This window comes from Apodemus sylvaticus, chromosome 17, assembly GCF_947179515.1.
Source record: "Apodemus sylvaticus chromosome 17, mApoSyl1.1, whole genome shotgun sequence".
In the NCBI taxonomy this organism is placed as follows: Eukaryota; Metazoa; Chordata; class Mammalia; order Rodentia; family Muridae; genus Apodemus; species Apodemus sylvaticus.
Window position 1 is genome coordinate 46,823,322 of NC_067488.1, and position 20,905 is coordinate 46,844,226.

A 20,905-nucleotide genomic window follows, 5' to 3' on the forward strand; every position below is an offset into this window, starting at 1 on the left:
TCTATTTTAATTTTATCCCTCTTGCTTTGTTTAAAGTTTGTCTTCCCTCGGTTATATTTTCCCCCGCATAGCCTGTGGTTTTGATTTTGTTCTTGTAGTTTGTTCTTTTTTTTTTTTAATTTACTTGCTATGTTTTTCTCTTTTTTTTGTTTTTTGTTTTGTTTGTTTGTTGTTTGTTCGTTCGTTTGCTTGTTTGTTTTGTTTTTTTGCGTATGGAAGGTCTCCCCGTGGCTGCTGTGGTCCCTCCCCCGCCCGCGGGCCAAACCTCCCGGGGGTCCCCCGTCCCACGGTCTTCATACGGGCGTGGTCCGGCGGTTGGCTGTGTTGGCGTGGAGAGAGTCCTTGCTGTCCTTCTGGATACAGTTGTGGACCTGGAGAAAGCTGTTATCCCTGTCCGAGTTGTAGGTGGCGGTGGGCGTGGTGGCAGCCTTCAGGGGGTCCCTACTGAGGGTGTACATGGAGATCTCCGTGGACGGCAGGGTGTTGAAGCCCTTCACGCCCACGGGCGAGGCGTCCCTGGAGTGAGAGGGCTCGGTGGAGCGCGAGCTGGAGCGGCTGCGGCGCTGGTAGCGGTAGCGGTAGCTGGGGATGCGGGTGATGGCGGAGGCCTGGAGGTAGTCGGTGGCGCGGGCCGTGGCCCGCAGCTGTTTGTGGCGGTCTATAAACATGTGCACGGCCAGCACCCCGACCATCTCGGCGATGATGAAGGACAGGGCCCCGAAGTAGAAGGACCAGCCGTAGGAGTAGCTGTTCTTTTTGGAGTCACTCTTGGAGGGGTCTCCGGCATTGGCTGATATATACACGATAATCCCGATGATATTACTTAGACCTGGAGAGGAAGAGGGAGTCAGAGAGAGGACCCTGGGATGCTAAGGGGAGGAGAGGCGTGGGGTGGTGCTTGATCTTGGGTTTCCTTGAATAGATGGACCTGGAGCGCGGGGTTGGGGGTGGAGGGTGGGGGTTGGGGGTGGGGGCTGGGGGGTGGGGGTGGGGGATCCTGAAGCCTCCTGTTACTATCTTAAGCCTTAACTTTCTCTCTCTCTCTCTTTCTCTCCCTCTCTCCTTCCTTCTTTCTTTCCCTCCCTCCCTCCCTCCTTCCCTCCTTCCCTTCCTTCCTTCCTTCTTTCCTTCCTTCCTTCCTTTGGGTACAAGTGAGCTATGGATGTGGTTGGTTGGTGCCCGTCGGTGGTAGGCAGGCTTATTAAACAGCTCATGATACAGTTCCTGTCACTCCCTGGGCATCTGCAGCCCTTGTGATAGGTCTTGTAACAGCACAGTTACCGGGCTGTGGGCCTGCCTGTCTGTTCTCCTGGCTAGGGCAATCATGCCAGCCTTCCATGGCTTCCAGGGTGCAGCTGGGTACCACGTGGGGCAGACTGGGGAAGACTGGGTCTCTTGGACTCTCTCTCTCTCTCTCTCTCTCTCTCTCTCTCTCTCTCTCTCTCTCTTTCTCCCTCTTCCTCTCAGTTTGCTTGTTCTGGGAGAGCAGAGGCCAAGTGGGGTGTGTGAGGTATGTGGGCTCTGCGCCCTGAAAATTGCAGGGGTACCAGCCCTTTCCTCAGAGGTAGGAGGAAGACAGGGCATTGGGCATGGGAGCAGGGGTCTATGCACTGGGTCCTCAGTTCAGCCTCTCCCCTGGGCACAGTCTGCAGCTGGAACAGGAGAGGCCCCACCCCATCCTCTCATTGCGCGCCCCTGCCTCACCTGCAGACACGAAGAAGATGCCCGCGCTCAGGATGATGTTGTGGCGTGTCTTGTAAAACTCGCTTGCCGCGATGCAGAGGCCACCCATGAAGAGCAAGATCACACTCAGGATTGGGAAGATACTCGAGGCCCTCACGGCCCCTGTGGGACACAGAGCACACACAGAGGCTCAGTGAGACGCAGAAGGGCTGCACGGTAGAAAGTTACAGGGAAGCCGTGTGGGTGCGGCGGACAGTGCACAGGGGCCAGAGCCTCACGGATACAGCCCTGGCGTCCCCGTGGTTTAGCAGTGTAAGGGGAGGAAGGATATGGAAAGGGACATGGGGCAGAGGGATGGCTCTGCCCCCACCCCTTCTCCAAGGAAATGGCTCTCCCTGCCCACAGCATGCCTGTGTTCATCAGAGGAGACTGGCCTGACGCAAGGGGTTTCAGGATAGCCCGGGCTAGGCAACCAGCTCTGCTGCTTCTGCTGTGAGGATTCCTGCGTGTGCCTTTTAGGGCCTCTTGAAAGCTCATGCTGCCCCCGGAAGCCAAGGCCTTGGTGGGCGGATTTTGCTTGCTGCTTGTACCTGGGCCCTTCTGGTAGGCAGGACACGTTGCACTGAGACAGGGATGTTTGTCTGAGACAGAGGAGTCTTTGCTGGAGTGCCTGGTTGGAAACCCACCCCTATACGAGTTCTGGGGTGTATGAAAACAAGTTTTGCTCCATCTTTACCAAATTGTGTTCTGATGAAGGAGATACACGGCATCAAATGGTAACAGAGCCCCTGTCTAAAAGAACTGCAGGGACAAATATGGAGAAGAGCCCGAGGGAATGGAGGTCCATTGACAGGCCCAACTTGGGACCCAGCTCAAGGGGAGGCTCCAAGGCCTGACACTATTACTGATGCTATGGTGTGCTTGCAGACCGGAGCCTAGCATGGCTGTCCTCTGAGAGATCCAACAAGTAGCTGAAAGAGTCAGATGCAGATACTTACACTCAACCAATGGACAGAAACCAGGGACCCCTGTGGTCAAATTAGGGAAAGGCTGGAAGAAATTGAGGAGGAGGGTGACCCCATAGGAAGACCAGCAGTCTCAGCTAACCTGGACCCCTGAGATCTCTCAGACACTGAGCCACCAACCAGACAGCATACACCAGCTGATATGACCCCCCCCACCATATACAGCAGAGACTACCCTCTCTGACCTCAGTGAGAGAAGATGCACCTAACCCTCAAGAGACTTAAGGCCCCAGGGAGGGGGGAATTCTGGTGGGGTAGGGGGGCAATGGGGACATCCTCTTGGAGACAGTGGAGGAGGAATGGGATGAGGAACTGTCAGAGGGTGGATGGGGGGATAGCGAGACTGGACTGTGAAAAATGATTAGAGAATTAATAATTAATAATAATAATAATAATAATGAAAAATGGTAACAGAGCCACTATGAAGTATTCCAGTAGAAACACACCAATGAGGCACCATGGTGTGTGTGCATGAATGAGTCATGCCCTGAAGACTGAGTGTGTGGCAGACACAGCTTTAGGCCTTCTCTGTCTCCTCAGCCAATGGAGAACACTTTACCTCTATTATACAGAGACTGAAACTGAGGCCTAGAGAAGTTTGGTCATCTGTCCAAGTGTTGTGATCTCAGGCCTGTCCCTCTGACCATGGCGTTCCCTAGGCTCAGCTCTGTGAATTTTCTGAGCTGGATCAGGGTGGGCTCCCCTGAGAGAGTGATATGGGGGTCAGTCGGAGCAGCTCTCAAGCAGAGTGGAGGCAGCTGCTAGGAGTGTTTGTGGGACAGAGACAGCACCAAGTGGTACGTGGACAAGCGGCTTATTTAGTGACTGACAGGGCCAGGCTTGCAGGCACTCACGGAGGGACTTGAGGACCCATGAGAGAGGAAGCTGAGAAGGCCAAGGCCTGGTCCAGAGCCAGGTGGAGCCTCCTGGGTGACTAGGGGCCTTGTGGGTCAAGGTTAAGAGTGTGCCTCTGTCTTCAGAGCAGAGGAATTCGCTGGGCCCTTAGACCTGGGAGGGCTGAAGAGGGTCTGATTTGCATCCCAAGAAGCAAAGTCAAGAATGACTGCAGGCCTAGGGGAAGCTGCTGACCACAGCAGTGGGGCCCGCTCCAGTGTGGATGTGCTCTGGAGCTCGGGCAGAGGGGAGTTAGTCTGAGAGACTCTTGGGTGTCTCAAGTGGCTAAGTGGGGGAGAGAAGATAACTTTTTTTCCCCTGTGGTTTTAGCCTTACAGGATGGCTGAAAAAACTGCATGAAGACAAGGAGAGTACAAATTTAGGAGGTTGAGGCCAGACCAGGCCAGAAGGATGAGGAGAGGAGGAGGGGAGGACCAGAGGAGGGGGAAGGAGGGGGAAAGGAGGAGGGGGAGGAGAATCTCCACGTTTAGACATTCCTAGTTCGAAGTCTTCCTGGGTTATATCCGTGTATTGTGGAGCAGGCAGCTGGGGCTCAGAAAGGTCACGTGTGTTTGGCCTTTATGTGGATTCTGTAGACAGAGGTGAGGAGTTCCTGTCCTTAGCCCTAATACCTGAGGCTTGGGGATTCCCAGTGTGTGGCTGCTGCCCACAGATGTAAATCCTAATGAGTTCTCTCATAAGCTGCAGTGCGCAGCAGACGTGAGGGTGCTTGTGTAAGCTAAGTGTTTGTGTCTTCCGGCCCTTTCTGGTTCTCTTTCTTTACCTCCTCCCTTCCCCTTTTGACAGGGTCTTTGTAGCTCAGAGTGGCTAGAACTAGTTGTGTAGCCTCAAACTGGCCAACTCGCCTCAGCCTTCTGAGTGCTGAGATTTACAGGCATGCCAGAGGTAACTTCATGTTTTCTGTGTTGGTGGCAGAAGTGACTAATGTCCTGCCGGATGGGGGAGGACCATGCTTAGGAAGTAGGGGTACGTGGGTGACTGGGATTAGGGACTCTGGGTCAGCATTCTGTTAGTCCTCTTTGCCTGGTCCTCTTGGCAAATTATGGTTATGATCCTGGGCCTCAAGAGAACCAACTCTTAGGACCATCCCACTGTGGTGCTCACGGGGGTTGGCACAGCTGGTGGATAGTGGCTCTCAGAGGCCACACTGTTCTTTTTCTCCATCTGGCAGAGTGGGTGGGTGACACTCAGTACATAGGGGTGTAGGAAATCTGGCCTGCTGCTGGTTCTTCTGTTTTTTCCTCTTTTATGGCACTGCACTAGGGGACACCTGAGGACCCCAGCATTGCGATCATCCTTGGGATCCTTCCTCCAGGTCACATCGTCATCTTCTCCTGCCTTGTATGCCAATAGTCACAGTGGTTAGCATGCTGAGGGTAACTCCTTAGTTTCTGCAGTGTTGAAATCTATGAGTGTTGGCCTACTGGGACTTTACCCATTTTAATGGGCTCATATGGCAGCTATGCTAGGGTGGGAGGAACGTTCTAGTCTCTTGTATCCTGTCTTTACCTTCTTCTTGTTCCAATTGGTAGGTGTGGCCAATGACCATGAAAGTGGATAGGTAATGGAAGGTGTGTATGTATGTATGTATATGTGTGTATGTGTGTATATGTGTGTATGTGTGTATATGTGTATATGTGTGTATATGTGTGTATGTGTGTATATGTGTGTATGTGTGTATATGTGTGTATGTGTGTATATGTGTGTATGTGTGTATATGTGTGTATGTGTGTATGCATGTATGTGTATGTATGTGGTGTGTGTGTGTGAGTGTTCATGTGTATATGTTATGTGTGTGTAAGTGTGTCCTGGAAAGGAAAAGAGGTAGAGAGACTGGTAGAGAGAGAGAAAGGAGAGCGAGAGCGAGCAAGAGAGAGAGAGAGAGAGAGAGAGAGAGAGAGCAGGCTGCCTCATTGGCTGTGTGGTGTGTGCCTGGCTTTCAATCTGTGCGAAAGGGAAAGAACCAGAGCAGCCTCAGGGTGACCGTGAAGGTGAATCAGGCTGCTGTCAGGCTGGGGACATAGTCAAGTGTTCAGCACCCATTTGTGCTCTGTGATGCCTCATGGAAGACATGTTGGGGACACAGAAGGCTACTTGGGGAGCACTGACAGTGTTGGGGAGCACTGTGCCAGGCACTTTCCCATATTCTGCTGTGTGTGGAGACCGAGCCCATCACTCAGGTTCAGAAGACAGCTGTCTGAGCATCGCTGGTCACCATGCTGCCTGGGACTCTGCCTCAGTTTCCCCAGCTCTCTATGTAGAGATCAGGAAGGAGTACAGCCAGCTTCTCAGCTGCTGTGGGAGGAGCCTGGGCAACAAGTGCAGTTCATGTTCCCAAGGGGTCGGGAGATGCTGCTGGTATCACACCAGAGTAGGTGTGGCTGTTTCTCCTCTCTCTTCTCTCTCTCTCTCTCTCTCTCTCTCTCTCTCACACACACACACATCTACGTATTCATTTGCTTTTTACAGTATGTGTGGTGGTGGTGAGGAAGGGGGAGAGCCTGTTTGTGCTGCTGTGATTTATAAGCAGAGGTCAAAGAACAACCCGTGGGAAACTCCTTCTACCCTGTGAGTCCCAGGCATTGAACTCAGGCTGTCAGGCTGCTAGCCCTCTCTTGGGATGTAGGGGTCCTGAGGTGGGTGCTTGCTAGTGAAGTCTGCAACTCAGCGGCCACAAAACCAAGGAGCACTGAAATAAGAGGCAGGATGGAGTGGACCCTGCCTGCGTCAGGGCAGCAAGGGTGGCTGCTAGCTGGGCCTGGAAGCACAAATTGACTGCTCGCTGGGGCTGGGAGACACTTCCTTGCTGTGTGATAAGACAAGTAGATTCCCTGGTTGCTGTGACTTTAGACCCTGTTGAAGGGTTGTGTGGCTGGGGAATGTGCCTGGGCCCTATTCCCAGAACATGCCCTGCACAGAGCAAGGCATTACATTTTCTGGACCCCAGTCTCCCCCTTGTCTGTAAAGTGGAGATACAGGGCCGAGTGGTTCTCCTGGTGTCTACAAGGCCTGTGTTCAAGTGGTTTGGTGTTCTGTTTTGTTTCGAGACAGGGTTTCTCGATATAGCCCTGGCTGTCCTGGAACTCACTCTGTAGACCAGGCTGGCCTCGAACTCAGAAATCTGCCTGCCTCTGCCTCCCAGAGTGCTGGGATTACAGGCATGCACCACCACTGCCTGGCTGGAAGTCACTCCTTGAACTCAGAAATCCACCTGCCTCTGCCTCCCAAGTGCTGGGATTAAAGGCATGTGCCGCCATGTGTTCAAGAGTTTTGATGATGTTCTTTTACTTCCAAAACCACATTGGGCAAACTTCGCCTCAGGGACTTCCCTCATGATGTTCCTACCTCACGGAGGCTGGGCAGGGCTAACAAAGCCCGATCCATGGAGGCTCAGAGAGATTGAGTGACTTGCCCAAGACCACTGAGCACAGCCTTTGGAACGTAAGTGCTTTTGTTCCAAGCCCACAACTTAGGCCTTGACTGCTCATCTCTCTGTGTCTCTCCAAGCCCAGCACTGTGGGGACAGAAGGAAAAGTAGGGAGGGGACGTCCTCCAAGGTGGGAGAGTGGCCTTGTATCAGCTGAAAACCTAGTTCCAGCTCTTTTCTCATGGCAGGAAGAAGTACTGTGAGCCTGCTAGGCAGACTTAGGAAACAAAGTATCTCATTCACAAGGCAAACAGTCCCTGAGATGCACGGGGTACCTGAGGACACCGTGCAGCTCCCTGTCTTGGGGTCCTTGAGCTTTGCACGTTCCAGTGAGGAAAAGAAAGAAAAAAAATTTTTTTTGAGATAGTGTTTCTTTGTGTATTTCTGGATCTCCTCAAATTCTGAACTTATAAAGATCCAGATGTTTCTGCCTTCCCAGTGCTGGGATTCAAGATGTGTGCCCCCCACCACCCCTCAAGGAGACGCATCTTAACAGATACCAAGAGACCAGGGTTGAGGCTGTGACTCACAGGTGGAGGGCTTGCCAAGCACCCACAAGGCCCTGGGTTTGATTCCCAGCATCACAGAACAAAACAGAAAACAGAAAAAGAAGCAGACCCAACCGGAAGTGGCCTGATCCGGCTGTAGAGAAGGCTAGGGAAATTTGCCTCTCATCCCATTTGGGATGTCACATCCTTCTCTACCCTCCAGGCCACACCCCCTCCTTACCATGACCCTTCCCACCCACCCACTGCTGCACCTCCTGGCCCTTAAGGCCCGAGGCCTCTCCTTTCCTGACTGAGGCCAGCACACGGAAGAGCCAGGCTTTGAGTCCAAGCATCTGACCATCTTCTCCGTTCTTATCCCTCCGCACATGAGGTGGGCAGGGTACCACCTCAGGGCTAAGCTGATGTCTCTGTCTGCAGGAGTCAGAGATGCCAGATGTGCCTTGGTTGCTCTTGGCCAGAGGCAACCCCTGCCCCTCCTGGGGGTGGGGAGGGAAAATGTCTGCAGTGTTTACAGCTTCCTATAGCTCCTGCTTCCCAGTCTCTGTCCAAAGGCTACTTTTGGCTCGGGGAGCCACCTGGTAAGGGAAGCTCTCTCATCAGCTCCATTCCCATCCCAGCTTCCTCGTCTTTGCTTTCTGCCTCACAGTTATCACACACAACGCCACACTAAGCAACCACAATGGCTAATGTCATCTGAGTGCTTACTGCGCTCCCGGCTGCTCAGAAGCGATATCCTAAGCCAGCTCCCTTCACCCTCATTCCAACCTCAGGAGGCAGCATTGAAAACAAAGCCAGGGAGGCAGCCTAGAGCAGGCTGCTGGCGCTGAAATCTCTGCATTGAAACCCGTGTGGCTCTTCTGTTCTCCTGCCTCTTGGTGGTCTATCTCAGGGTATTCATCCCCAGGTTAACCCCTCATGGCTGCCTGGTGCTTACTTTTTCCTTCCTGTCAGGACGATGTCCTTCCTTAAAGGTGGTATGACTGTTTTTGAGGAGGGGCTGTTGCTCCAGTCTCTGGCGAGTGGCTCTCTCTCCCTCAGCTGTGACTTTGTATGCTGAGGGGGGATGGTAGGTGGTTGTGTCTGGAGTCCCCAGTTCCTTCTCTCTCAGTTCTTTTTAGTGCCATGTGTGTAATGAGCACACTGAACCTGGTACCCAGCTCTTCTGAGTATGTGGGTAGTGTGCATGTATGCATGTGTGTGTGTGTGTGTGCATGCATGTGTGTGTATCTAAGATCCAATGGTATTAGTTCTTTACCCCCCAAGTTCTAACTCCAGAGTTAGAGTAGGAGACCTGAGCCCACCCTTTTGTCTTTCAAAATGAAAGTCTGTATAATGTAGATTTGTGTGCCTGGCATACAGCAGGTGCTTACTATGTGACTGTGGTATTGAACCAATCGCCCTAATTCTTTTTCCCTCACTCCAAGCCACACAAGGAAATCTAAGAAACACAAATTTCCATCTTGTAGACATAGCAGGGATACCCCTAGTACCCAAAGACCTGCTTCTAACACAGAAAGGGACATGTGTGGATACATACATATGAACATACATGTACACATACACTTACATGCATGGGCACACAGGTACCAGCCACAGAACACAGCACAGATGCAGACCCTAGCACAGAGATTATGTTGGCATTCGAAACATGACGATGGTCACCAGATTTTACCTCTTTCTCCTCACTTAGACTGAGGAAGAGGCAGAGGCCACCATGACAGGCACATCCTATGGCCTACAGTGCTCAGTGGGACCATGCTAGTGGGGACAGTGGTAAGTGAGCCAAGGCCCACAGCATCACACCTAGCAAAAGGGGATGGGAGCCAGGAGGAGGGTGAGGGGACCCAAAGCTATTCTCCCATTACTAGGAGACCTGGGCTGTGACGCAGGGTAGACGCTGGGTCAGGGAGGAAGACCGTGCAGGCATGCATGCACCATGCAGGCATCCATGTGTCCCCTCAGGGACACCCTCCCTTGTACCAGGCCCTCAGAAAGCCTGGCGAGCTTGTGAGCAGGCACACCCTGTTTCCTTCGCTAACCAGGAGCTGAGCTCTAGACTCCTGTCTAGTCGCAGCCTTCTAGAACTCTCTGTACTCCTCTCCTGTCCCACGTCACCCTGAGTGAACAAGGAGGTCAGAGGTGGCACACTGGCCCCTTTGGCTTTGCTCACTCTGTTGCATCCTTCAGATTATTGCTCAAACTCCCCTGTGAGGGCTGAGAGACCCTCCTCGACTCTGACAGTAGGACCCCCCTTCTTTCCTGGCAGTAAGACCCCCCTTCTTTCTTGGCAGTAGAGCCCCATTCTTTCCTGCTTGACTTTCTCAGTATCGCAGCACAGCAGAGTCTCCCGTGCTGTGCTTTATGATGAACTTGCTAATTTTGTTGATTGCAAATCTCAAGTGCCTGAGGCCAGGCCTCCTCTGCAGTCAGTTTCCACATCCTCAGCACCTGGAGGAGGGTCTGGTGTACAGGAAGGAGGCTGCGCCTCCAGGAGGGCTGGGAACCTGTGAGTCTGTCGTTCACACTTGAAAGGGTAGGAGGAAGATACTCTTGTCTCTAGGGTGGCAGCATCAGGAAGCTTCAGGCCCCCGGGGAAGCACAGGTTTGGCAGGGCTCAGCTCCCCCTAGCTGCTCTGTGTGGTTCATTTGACAGTGGTCTTGGGTTGGGAAGAGCCTAAAAACCAGTGACAAAAGGTACAGACATAACCACCCCCATCCCTACCTCTGCTCACAGCTCTGCTTTTCTTGGAGCAAGTTTTGAAGAACAAGAAGAATGGGCTCATCCGTCAGCAGTTCCCTCTGTAGACAGGATAGAACTGCTGGGGGCGGGGTTGGGGGTTGAGGGGGGACGCGACACCGGGTGGGGGCTGCTTTGCTGGCTCTGTCCCTTTCCTTGCACCTCTATCCATTTAGTTAAACTTGAACAGCCTGTGCATGCAACCTGGTGTCTGTTGGAGGCAAAGGGTGTCACACCACCCTGAATGCCAGCTTCTCTGAAGTGGCCTTCCCAGGTCACACTGTATGAAAACAGCCATCAGCCTCAGCCTCTGGCTCCAGCTCCATGGCACTGGAGTCCCATGGGCGTGGGGAGTTGGGGTTGGCACAGATCTGATCTTGCCCTGAGTGGAGCAGGGTCAGGTGGCATCATGCTTAGTGTTAATTGTCAGCCTGAGGGAGATGAGCCTTTAGATGGTGCCTGTCTGCTCATCCTGATTTCACTGAGGTCTGAAGAGCTGCCCACTGTGGGTGGCGCTATTCCCTGGCTTGGATCCCGGAGAAAAGATGCTGAACGCAGCATTTGTTTAGCGACCTCTGTCTCCTGGCTGTGGATGGGACCTGCTGCTTCCAGCTCCTCTTGCCTTGACACTCCTGCATGTTGGGCTGTATCCTTGAACTATGAGCCGGCATAAATCCTTTCTTCTTTGAGGTACTCTTGCTAGAGTATTTTATCATAGCAACAGGAAGAGTAAGTAAGGCAAGCTTGTGATTCTGTAACCACTGGGGTACACACTACCTTCCTGGAGCCCACCCTGCATAGCTACTGTCCTTTTAAATCTAGAGGTCCAAAGGCAGAGCTGCCTTAAAGGGGCAGGCTCTGGTGTCTCTTTCGGCTGAGCCCTTCCCACTACCTTGAGTATCTGTCTTCCCTCCCTGCCTTATACCCTGTCCTGTTCAGAGTTCTCTACTTTGGACTCGATGTTGAGCCTTCTACCAGCTGTCCTGCCTTCAGCTAGGACAGTCTCTGGCTGTCCCAACTCTGTCAGGTTCCTCTTGCTTTACCTCCCTGTGGCCTGCACTGTGTCTGTCCCTTAAAGCCAGAACTGGCCTCCGTGTGTCCATTACTCCCTTTAGTCTCCTGCCTGTGATAGCTAGCTGCCATTTCCAGATCAGATTCCACCTCACTCAGAAGTGAATCTCTCCAGACCTCACTCTGCCCAGACGCGCCAGGCTGGGACCCTTCTATGTCTCTTCTCTCTTGGTTGCAGGCTGGACTCCGGCTAGGCTGGCCTTGTTTGTGTTGCCTGAAGATGGGGTACTGTTCTTGTTTCAAAGCCTTTGCCTGGTGGTTCCCTCTGCTAGGTCATCTCTTCCTAAGAAATCTTCTAACTGTCTCCCCCTGACCTCATCCAGAAAGGCTGTCTTGGTCCCTTGTCTAGGTGACAGCCCTTCCTCTGCCTTTCCCCACTCCATTCTCTGAGGCCATCTCAGGCAGGAGCATGGGCTCTTGCTCATTGCATCTTGTTTCCATTAGGACACTGCTTTCCAAAGGGCCTAGCTGTCTCTGGTTCACCAGAGATCCCTAGTACTAACAAGAGGACCTAGCGAAGGCTACCATGGAGTGGTATAGCTATTACTTAGTGAGTGTGTCACTGTGAATGAATGAATGAATGAATGATCTTTTTAGAACCAAAGTTTACACTTTGGTAACTCTTTAGGAAATGCCTCTATGGGAAGTGTGACAGGGGAAGCAGGCTCCCTGAGTACCCCAGGCTGCCTTCTAATTCTGCAGCAACATAAGGACCTATAGTAGTTTGCATAGGTTTGACCTATTGGGAAATGGTAATATTGGCAGGGGCGACCTTGTTGGAATAGGTGTGGCCTTCTTAGAGGAAGTGTGTCACTGTAGGGGTGGGCTTTGAGGCGCCTGTGCTCAGGCTCCACCCAGTGTGGAATGAGAACCTCCTTCTGTCTGCTCCCTGGATCAAGACATAGAACTCTTTGCTCTTCCAGCACCATGTCTGCCTGCAAGTTGCCATGTTTCTCATTTTGATGATATTGGACTGAATCTCTGAAACTGTAAGCCAGCCCCAATGAGATGTTTTTCTATATAAGAGTTGCCTTGATCATGGTGTCTCTTCATAGCAATGAAACCCTAACTAAGACAGGTCCCTAGTCTTTCCCCAGATAGGTAGCCCTCTGGCAAATTCTGTCCCTCTCCCAGCCTATCAAGTACCAGGTGAGCTAAGGTGGTGGGTTTGACTGTCCTGGGCTCTGGGCTGATTCAGGCTCCACCCACCGCCAGGTGAGACCCACCCACCTTGCTGGTTCTCATCCACTCAAGGTTTTGCTGCTTGCTTTGTCTCTGGTAATATTTCACCATGACCTACTCCACACTCATTTTCCTGTCCAGTAACTTCCTTGGTCTGTCAGTGAAGCACATTACTGAATCCTGTCTCCCCATCAGGCCCTGAGCTGGATGCTGGGGTGAAAAAATGCATGGGTCAGAGGCTAAGACTCACATCTAGCCAGGATGCTGGGTGGGGTGGGTGATTGCAGTGTGTGGTGATAAGGCAGGCATGGGATGGAGATACAGACGGGGTGAGAGGAGCCTATCAGGGGCTTTTGAACCAGAAAGAAATGTAGAAGGTCAGGGATTGTTCTAGAGAAATTAGCCCTGCCTCCGAGCTCCCTGGCTGCATAGATTGACAGGAGCGATGGCTTTGACTTTTCCAGAGCTACGCTGTCTGGCTCAGACGACCACACTATGTAGCTCAGGGCCAGCACACCCACACCATCCTAGGCTGCTGCATGGTTTTGTGAATGAATTCTCATGGGAAGTAAGACTAGAAGTCCAATTTCTATTTTTCCTTAACAAGTGACATCTAATAAAATCTAGGCATAGCCACTCATGCCTGTAATACCAGCACTGGGGAAGCAGAGGCAGCTAGATCTCTGTAAGTTTGAGGCTAGCTGGTCTACAGAATGAGTTCCAGGACAGCCAGGGCTACGAAATAAAAACAAACAGAGGGAATTGGAATTTTAAGGTTGTGGTGGTGTGAATATGCTTGGCCCCTGGGAAGGGCACTATTAGCAGGTGTGGCATTATTGGAAGAGGCGTGCCTTGTTAGAGGAAGTGTGTTACTGAGGGGGTGGATTTTAAGGTCTCTATGCTCAGAGCCTCTTCCTGGCTGTCTTCGGAACACGATGTAGAACTTTGACTCTTCCAGCACCATGTCTGCCTGCAAGCTGCCATCCTGTTAACGATGATAATGGACTGAACCTCTGAGCCAGCCCCAATTAAATGTTTGCCTTTGTAAGAGTTGTCTTGATCATGGTGTCTCTTCACAGCAATGACACCCTAACTAAGACAGAAGCTGGTTGAGTCTATAGTAACTTAAAGGCCAGCCCGGGCTGTATGAGAAAGGGGTATTTATTCAATGGCTTTCACTGTCTGGCTGGGCTGAAGTCAGTGAGGCTTAAACAGCTGAAAACATTTCTTGTCTCCACTGGCCGTGGAGGCGCATGCCTTTAATCCCATCACTCGGGATGCAGAAGCAGATGGATCTCTGTGAGTTTGAGGCCAGCCTAGTCTACAGAGGGAGTTCCAGGACAGCCTCAACTGTTTCACAGAGTCCATGTCTCAAAACAAAACAAAACAAACAACAACATAAAACCCCAAACCAATAAATAATTAATTAAGTTAATAAACAATCTATAAATGGCATCCTGCTCTCTTTCTGCACCTTTCTGGCTGCCTCGCCAGCTCCACTTTCCACAGACTTTTCAGGGAAACCGGATCCCAGGCTGACCTGCAGGCGCCACCTCCAGTGTGAGTAGTTATTATTGAAAGAGATGGGAGAAATTCTGGTAAGAAAATGCCTCCTACGTTTTTTTTTTTTTTCATTAGCAGGATCGGGGTGATGCTAATTGGGATGCTGTTGTCAGGGGGAAGAGGAGAGGAACCCAGGTACAGAGGCGGGGGCAGCCATTCCTGGAACTCTGTAAGCAAACCCCTCCGTGGAAGAAAGCCACCTGACAGCCTTCAGTGTGGTTGTCCCAGGCCTCAAGGATCCTCAGCTCCTCTCTGGGAAATCCCTTCTGATGACTAACAAGGTCTGTGTTGGTTTCTGGAGATGCTTGAGAAATTTCCTTGGAGCTTCAAAAATACTTTCTCTTGATAATATATCTCAGGGGGACTTAAAGATCACCGTGGTTACACCAGGATTTGACTTTGATTTGACTTGTGGGGGAAGGAAAAATTCTCCCCCCTCTCTCTGTCTCTTTAGTACAAGCTAGTTTCATTATTATTTGAGAGCAATATTTTCTGAGTTCTCATCCTGGGCCATGCCCTGTGCTGGAAGAGAGCGTCCCTTATCTGCAGAACTGGGGGATGCTACCCAGCAGACAAGAACACGTTCCCCCACCCCCATCCTCAGCATGATGAAGGGCTGTGCCTGGGAACCCCTGAGAGAGAAGCGGCATCCTGGAGGAGGTGAGGTTTCAGGAGAGTCTTGGGGGATGAGTAGGAGTTGTCCAGTTAAGAGGGAGCAGCAGTTTTCTGCCCTCTGCTGTGACCAGGGTGCCGAGTAGACCTGACCTTTGATCCTCAGAAGGAACAAACTGAGGGACCCTTCAGCTGAAGGGAGATTAAAAGACCGTGTGTGACTCACGGAGGAAATACTCTGCGGTGTCAGCTTCGTAGTCTGCGTCTTCCGGAAAGTGGTCGATTTGCTTGCACAGACCTTTGAAGTTCCCTGCAAGATAATGCAGAAGGGGTGGAGTGAATGCTTGGGTTGCATGGCTCAGGACCCACCTGCCCTTTCACGACTCCATGATCTTCCCAGGCACGTTTGCCCTGGATCACAGCACACCCTAAGGTCCTGAGCACAGAGCCAAGGCGGAAGCAGAATCAGCCCCTGCCTTCTGTCCCCACCTCCCTCCCTCGCTGCCTTCTGAGGAGTCCAGGTTTGATTCTGAGTTGGGGACTATGCTGAGGGGGGTGGGGATGGGCTCAGCAGGTAAGGTATTGCAACTTGGCAGGGAGTCATCCAAATCTTTGGAAGCTACAGATTCTGTCCCAAGAAGGCAGACCCCAGACAGACATGACAGACAACCCCTTAGAAGGAGATGTACCCCTCTGCACTGGTAGGGAATTCACCTCCCAGACACACTACCCCAGCAGTTCTGAGCTGGGAGCTGGCCCTCTACCATGTTCCTCTTTGGATTCTACACTTCTTGTGTAGTCCAGGCTAGCCACACCTTCATCACAATCCTCCTGTCTTAACCTTCCAAGTTTAGGGTCACAGGCCCGAGCCACCATGCTAGTTTTTAGTTTGTGAACTACAGCTCACCACAGCAATGAGACCCCCATGTGGGAAGTGTTATCAGCCCATTTTGCAGATGAAAGAACTGAATTTCAAGCACCTGGGGACTAGGGACAGATTAGCAGGATGGACAGGAGCACAACAAGGACTCAAATGTTGGCTTTTGTCTCTAGGGTTTTGCTTGTTGAGAACTGATCCTCGGTAAGTGCCAGGACAGGGCCTGGAAGCCTGTCAGCAGCATTCACACAGAGAGGCAAGGAGCGTGGGGGAGGGGGCCTGCGGGGAAGCTGACAGCTGAGAGTTAGCGTTGGCTCTGGTCTGCTCTGTCATTACCCAGCACTGCCCCCAGCAGCAGTAGAGCAAGGCGGCTTCCAGTGCAGTTCCAGTTCCAGCAGGAAGGGACTGCCCAGAACGCCTTGTCCAGCTCAGCTTTCTTCACTTGACTCAGTTTCTCTACTGGAATGTGTGTGCACGAGCACACACAAACACGTACACACACACACTCACACAAAACACGCACACACACACACAAACACGTACACACACTCACACACACACACTCACACATACTCACACACACACACACACTCACACACTCACACACACACACACACACACACACACACACACACACATGAACACACGCACGCTCTAAACAGCTGGTGGAGTATTTAGTGTGGTGGCTGATGGGGGAGCAACAAGCTACCAGCCACTGTGTTTTTCTTTGTCAGTTGCTAAAATCATCTGATAAACACAGTCCCCAGTAACTCAGCAATTTAAAAAACTTAAAATTATTATTTTTTTTTTCAGTTTTTTGAGTCAGGGTTTCTCTGTGTAGCCCTGGCTGTCCTGGAACTCACTCTGTAGACCAGGCTGGCCTCAAACTCAGAAATCCACCTGCCTCTGCCTCCCAAGTGCTGGGATTACAGGCGTGCGCCACCACTGACTGGCTTAAATTTATTTTCTATGTTTTATTTATTTACTTTTAAGACAAGGCCTCACTCTGAAGCCCAGGGTGGCTTGGAAGTCACTATTTAGTCTAGGTTAACCTCTAACTCATGACAATTCTCCTCCCTCTGTCTCTCTGCTGCTGAGCTAACAGACATGAACCACCATGCCCAACTTAGCAAATTTTTTTCTTATAGAGTCTGAAGTTCACACACACATAGGCACATATAACACATGCACACATGCATATGCATACATGTATATGCATACATGTACAGACATGTATACAAATGTGCACAGGCATATGCACACATTCTTATGTACACATATGCATACTCATACAGACATGTTTACACAGACATTTGAACACACATATGCACACATATGTATAGACATGGGTATACACACGTACATACATACATACCTGTGCACACATACACATATACCTGTGTATACATACATACATACACACATATGCACACACATGAAGAACACACTGGGCTTTATGGTTACTTAACCTAGCTCTGAAAGGCCAAAATCAATCCATAATCGCTAATCTATGGAACTCTAGAAATGATCCCTGAAAGTATTTTCTTTGGATCAGTAATTTCTCTAAGGATTTTGGTCTTCCTTTCTCCATCCTCGTTCTGTTTCTCCTCTCCACTCTCCTGCACTTAAGGGTGCTGACAGGAGGCCTGTACCATCTTGGTATTTTATTCCCAGCATCCAGGCTTGTGCCCCCTCTCTCTTCTCCACTAGGGAGGCCCGTGCAACAGCTGCTTAACCTCTCCCTCCTAGTCAGTTCCTAACCCGAGTCCTTCTGAAGCACTTTTCAAAGCACTTTCATTTTCTTTTCATTTGATCTGACAAATGTTTCATCAGTACAACTCCGTGACAGCCGACCGTATGAGGAATATGCACAGGAGACGCAGAGAGCTTCTGAGACCAAGGTCCTAAGAGCACGGGGACCGTTTAGTGTGGAGCCCAGGGCTGGAGGCAGGACCTCCTGGTGTCCGACTCCAGGGTCCACACTTCCTCCTGAGCCTTATCCATGCATACTTCCTGCTGGGTGCTTCTTCCTGTGCCTCACCTCTGCTTGACCTGGTGGCTCCTAGCATAGGGTCAGGCATGAGAGAAATGTCCAAAGGACAAGAGTGGGAGGCCGTGAAGTGTGGCGCGCCTGCCTTCCCTTTCAAGGCCCATGTCTGCATGGCCGACTCCCGCCCATGTCCTGGCACTGTTACACAGAGCTGTGAGCTCAGTGCTGTGCACACACTCACTCCTGTCATCCTGGAGCTCTAGAAGCAGCAGTGAGAATACTGAAAGTCTCTCCTTGGCTCCCTCTTCCCCAGGAAAACATGGTCATCGTCCCGAGTGGTCCTTGCCACCCATGTTGGTGCCTTAGTGCCTTTCACCCCTGTCTACAAACTCAGAGCGCCAGGCAAGCCTGCACAGGACACCCCAGTCACCCACTTTTACATTTTGTGCCTTCTCCTTCCCAAGGTTTGAAAATGCAAGTGACGTCCTACCCCTCCAATCTGTGCACCTTCCCAGACTCACAAGGAAAAGCCCGCATCTTTAATAGGCCATCCTCTGCCCTTTATCTCTGGCCTCGCCTCCCACCTACCTTCCCCTTCTCAGTGCATCTCTGTGGTGTTTCCTTCTATCTGCTTGCTTGTCTTGCTGCCTGAGCCCTCACCAGACCCTCCCAACATTCTCCTGCAGTGTGCTAGCAGTGGTTCTCAATCGGTGGGTCGGGACCCCATCATGTACCCTGACTATTAGATATTTACATTATGATTCATAACAGTAGCAATGTTACAGTTATGAAGTAGCCAAGAAATAACTTTATGGTTGGTGATCACGAGGAACTGTATTAAAGGGTCACAGTATTAGGAAGGTTGAGAGGCACTGTGCTAGAGGGACTGCTTCTGGCTGGTTACACTGCTCTGTGTGTTTGTGTGTGTATGTGTGTGTGTGTGTGTATTAAGCCTTGTGTGGGTTATCTGGAATACTTCAGGAGTGAAAGAAGACATGAAGGAGCACTGGAATAGGGAAAGGACACAAACGTAAGGTGGTGTGTGTGTGTGTGTGTGTGTTGATGTGCATGTGTGTTGATGGTACACTGGGACGGACAGCAGCACTGATGGTGTTGGAATTCCCCTCTTTTGGTTGCATCTAATTTCCTTATGTGGTGGAAAGCAGGATCCACTGGAGAGGAGGAGGGAAAAAGCTTGGTAATTCTTTTGTTTAGTGTACTGACTGACACAGGCTGGCGTTATCCCAGAGAAAGGAGCTTCAGTTGGGGAAGGGCCTCTATGAGATCCAGCTGTGGGGCATTTTCTCAATTAGGGAATCAAGTGGGGAGGGCCCCTTGTGGGTGGTGCCATCCCTGGGCTGGTGGTCTTAGGGGAAGCAAGCCAGTAAGAAACACCCCTCCATGGCCTCTGCATCAGCTCCTGCTTCCTGACCTGCTTGAGTTGCAGTCCTGACTTCCTTTAGTGATGAACAGCAATGTGGAAGTGTAAGCTCAATAAACCCTTTCCTCCCCAACTTGCTCCTTGGTCGTGATGTTTGTGCAGGAATAGAAACCCTGACTAAGACACCTAGGAGCTGAGAGAGGGATGGACCAGGCTGCCAGGAATGTGTGCGACCTGGCCTATGATCTCTGGGTGAAGGTTGCTTTTGAGGTTCTTTGATCTTCTCTGGCACCATCAAGGGTGCAGATAGGATACAGCTAGGAGAGCTGCTTTGACTAGGGGTGGTTTGTGGTTTTTTTTTTTTTTTTAACATACTTTGTGTGTGTGTGTGTATGTGTGTGTGTGTGTGCAGATGAAGCTGAGGATACTGGGTAGCTGAAGCCTTGGGTAGAAGGGAGTTGGGTAAGGTGCTTTTCGGGGTGAGGGGACATGCTAGTCAGAGGGTGGGATGTGACCGGTGGAATGTTGAGGACTGGGGTGACTATTCATGCCAAGGCCAAGGTGTCTCAGGGGGAGAAGGGGGTGCCATTGAAAGTCCATGGTAACAGGGAAGATTGTACAAATGAGTCCTTGAGACAAGACAAATGCCTCCTCTTTAGTTTCCCCATACGCCAAGTGTGTTAGGAAACTGTCTACCCAGCGAAAAGGCGATGCACAGATGATACATCAAATTATGCTAATGGGCCCCAAATCATCGGGTGGTTTTTAGAAATTATTGGTGTGATCTTTAGTTGATGAGGCTTCTGCGGACTCAATGATGGCCCTGTCTGGTCACGCTTTGACACAGGGAGCCTCAGCAGATGCTTCCCAGCCTCCTGGCTGGAAGAAGAGTGCTTGGCCACAGTCAGTGTGGTTTTCTTCTGTGCCTGCGGCTCTGTGGCACTGGCCCCCAGGGGCCACACAGCACCAGGAGGTCTGGCTTCAGAATGGATGATGGCATCAGGGCCAAGGGGAGCAGGTGTGTGTGTGTGTGTGTGTGTGTGTGTGTGTGTGTTGGACAGCTTGGAAGAAACATCCTCACCAGTGGAAGGGAACACAGCCAGGAGCTACGTACCACGCCCACTACCTCTTGGGGTCACAGGGACTGGAGGGGCTTCAGAGCCTGCAGAACTGAAGGCTTGTGAATAGTGTGTCGTCCTTGGCCTGTCTTTAGGAGGAGGAGTGGAAAGATGGTGTCACCCAGCCCTTCCTTCCTTCCTCTCTGACTGTACTATGTTGGAGGCCCCTCTGCCAGCCACCTCCTTTCAGTTGTTGGGAATGATTAGTACAGAAACCCAGCAGGATATTCAGCCACTAGGAAAACAAATACCCTTATACACCGGGTTCAGGTTCTTGGAAGTGAGGGAGCAGCCAATGGATTTAGACTCTTCTAGAACAATTTTAAGATTCCTCCAGGAGTAGGAGGAAGCAGGCTAGAGCTGTGTTCTTAAGAGGGTGAGGGAGAGAAGGGAGCTAGAGAGAGGAGGGGAGTCGAATGAGCAAATGAGTGAGTCTCAGAGGCTGGGGAGTTTGGGAGGAGGCTGAGGCTCAGCCTGCAGATGGTGAGCATTGGCCTTAGGGACACAGAGACAGGATGAGAGTCTGGGGACTTTTGTCCTCACTGGGACACACATTGCAGAGGGCACCAGGGCAAGGACTGTGGCAGCTGGGGAGTTGGGGCTGGGTCAGTCTAGGGTATGGAGGGATGCAGGGGACAGGCAAGTGAGGGGTGAGCAGACACACGGAGGTGGCACACCTGGTGGTCCTGAGTCAGATGAGGAGGCTGTGAGGGCCAAGGAACAGAGCCTGGGGCGTCCGGGAGTCCTAGCTTCTGATCCAATGCTGGCACAGAGGCTCATCAGGAGTGGGAACTAGAAACACTCTGTCTATGTGG

At 51.5% G+C, this 20,905-nt stretch overlaps 1 protein-coding gene across 1 annotated transcript in view; it reads right to left on the reverse strand.

Annotated features, from left to right (window-relative positions):
• Window positions 1-293: 293 nt before the first annotated feature.
• Cacng2 (calcium voltage-gated channel auxiliary subunit gamma 2) overlaps window positions 294-20,905 on the reverse strand; it is a 119,080-nt gene continuing 98,468 nt past the window's right edge. The window contains exons 2-4 of the mRNA XM_052161147.1: window positions 14,951-15,034; window positions 1,705-1,845; window positions 294-829 (exon numbers count right to left, since the gene is read on the reverse strand). Of these exons, the coding sequence (XP_052017107.1) occupies window positions 294-829; window positions 1,705-1,845; window positions 14,951-15,034 (761 nt within the window). The remainder of the gene's footprint in view (window positions 830-1,704; window positions 1,846-14,950; window positions 15,035-20,905) is intronic.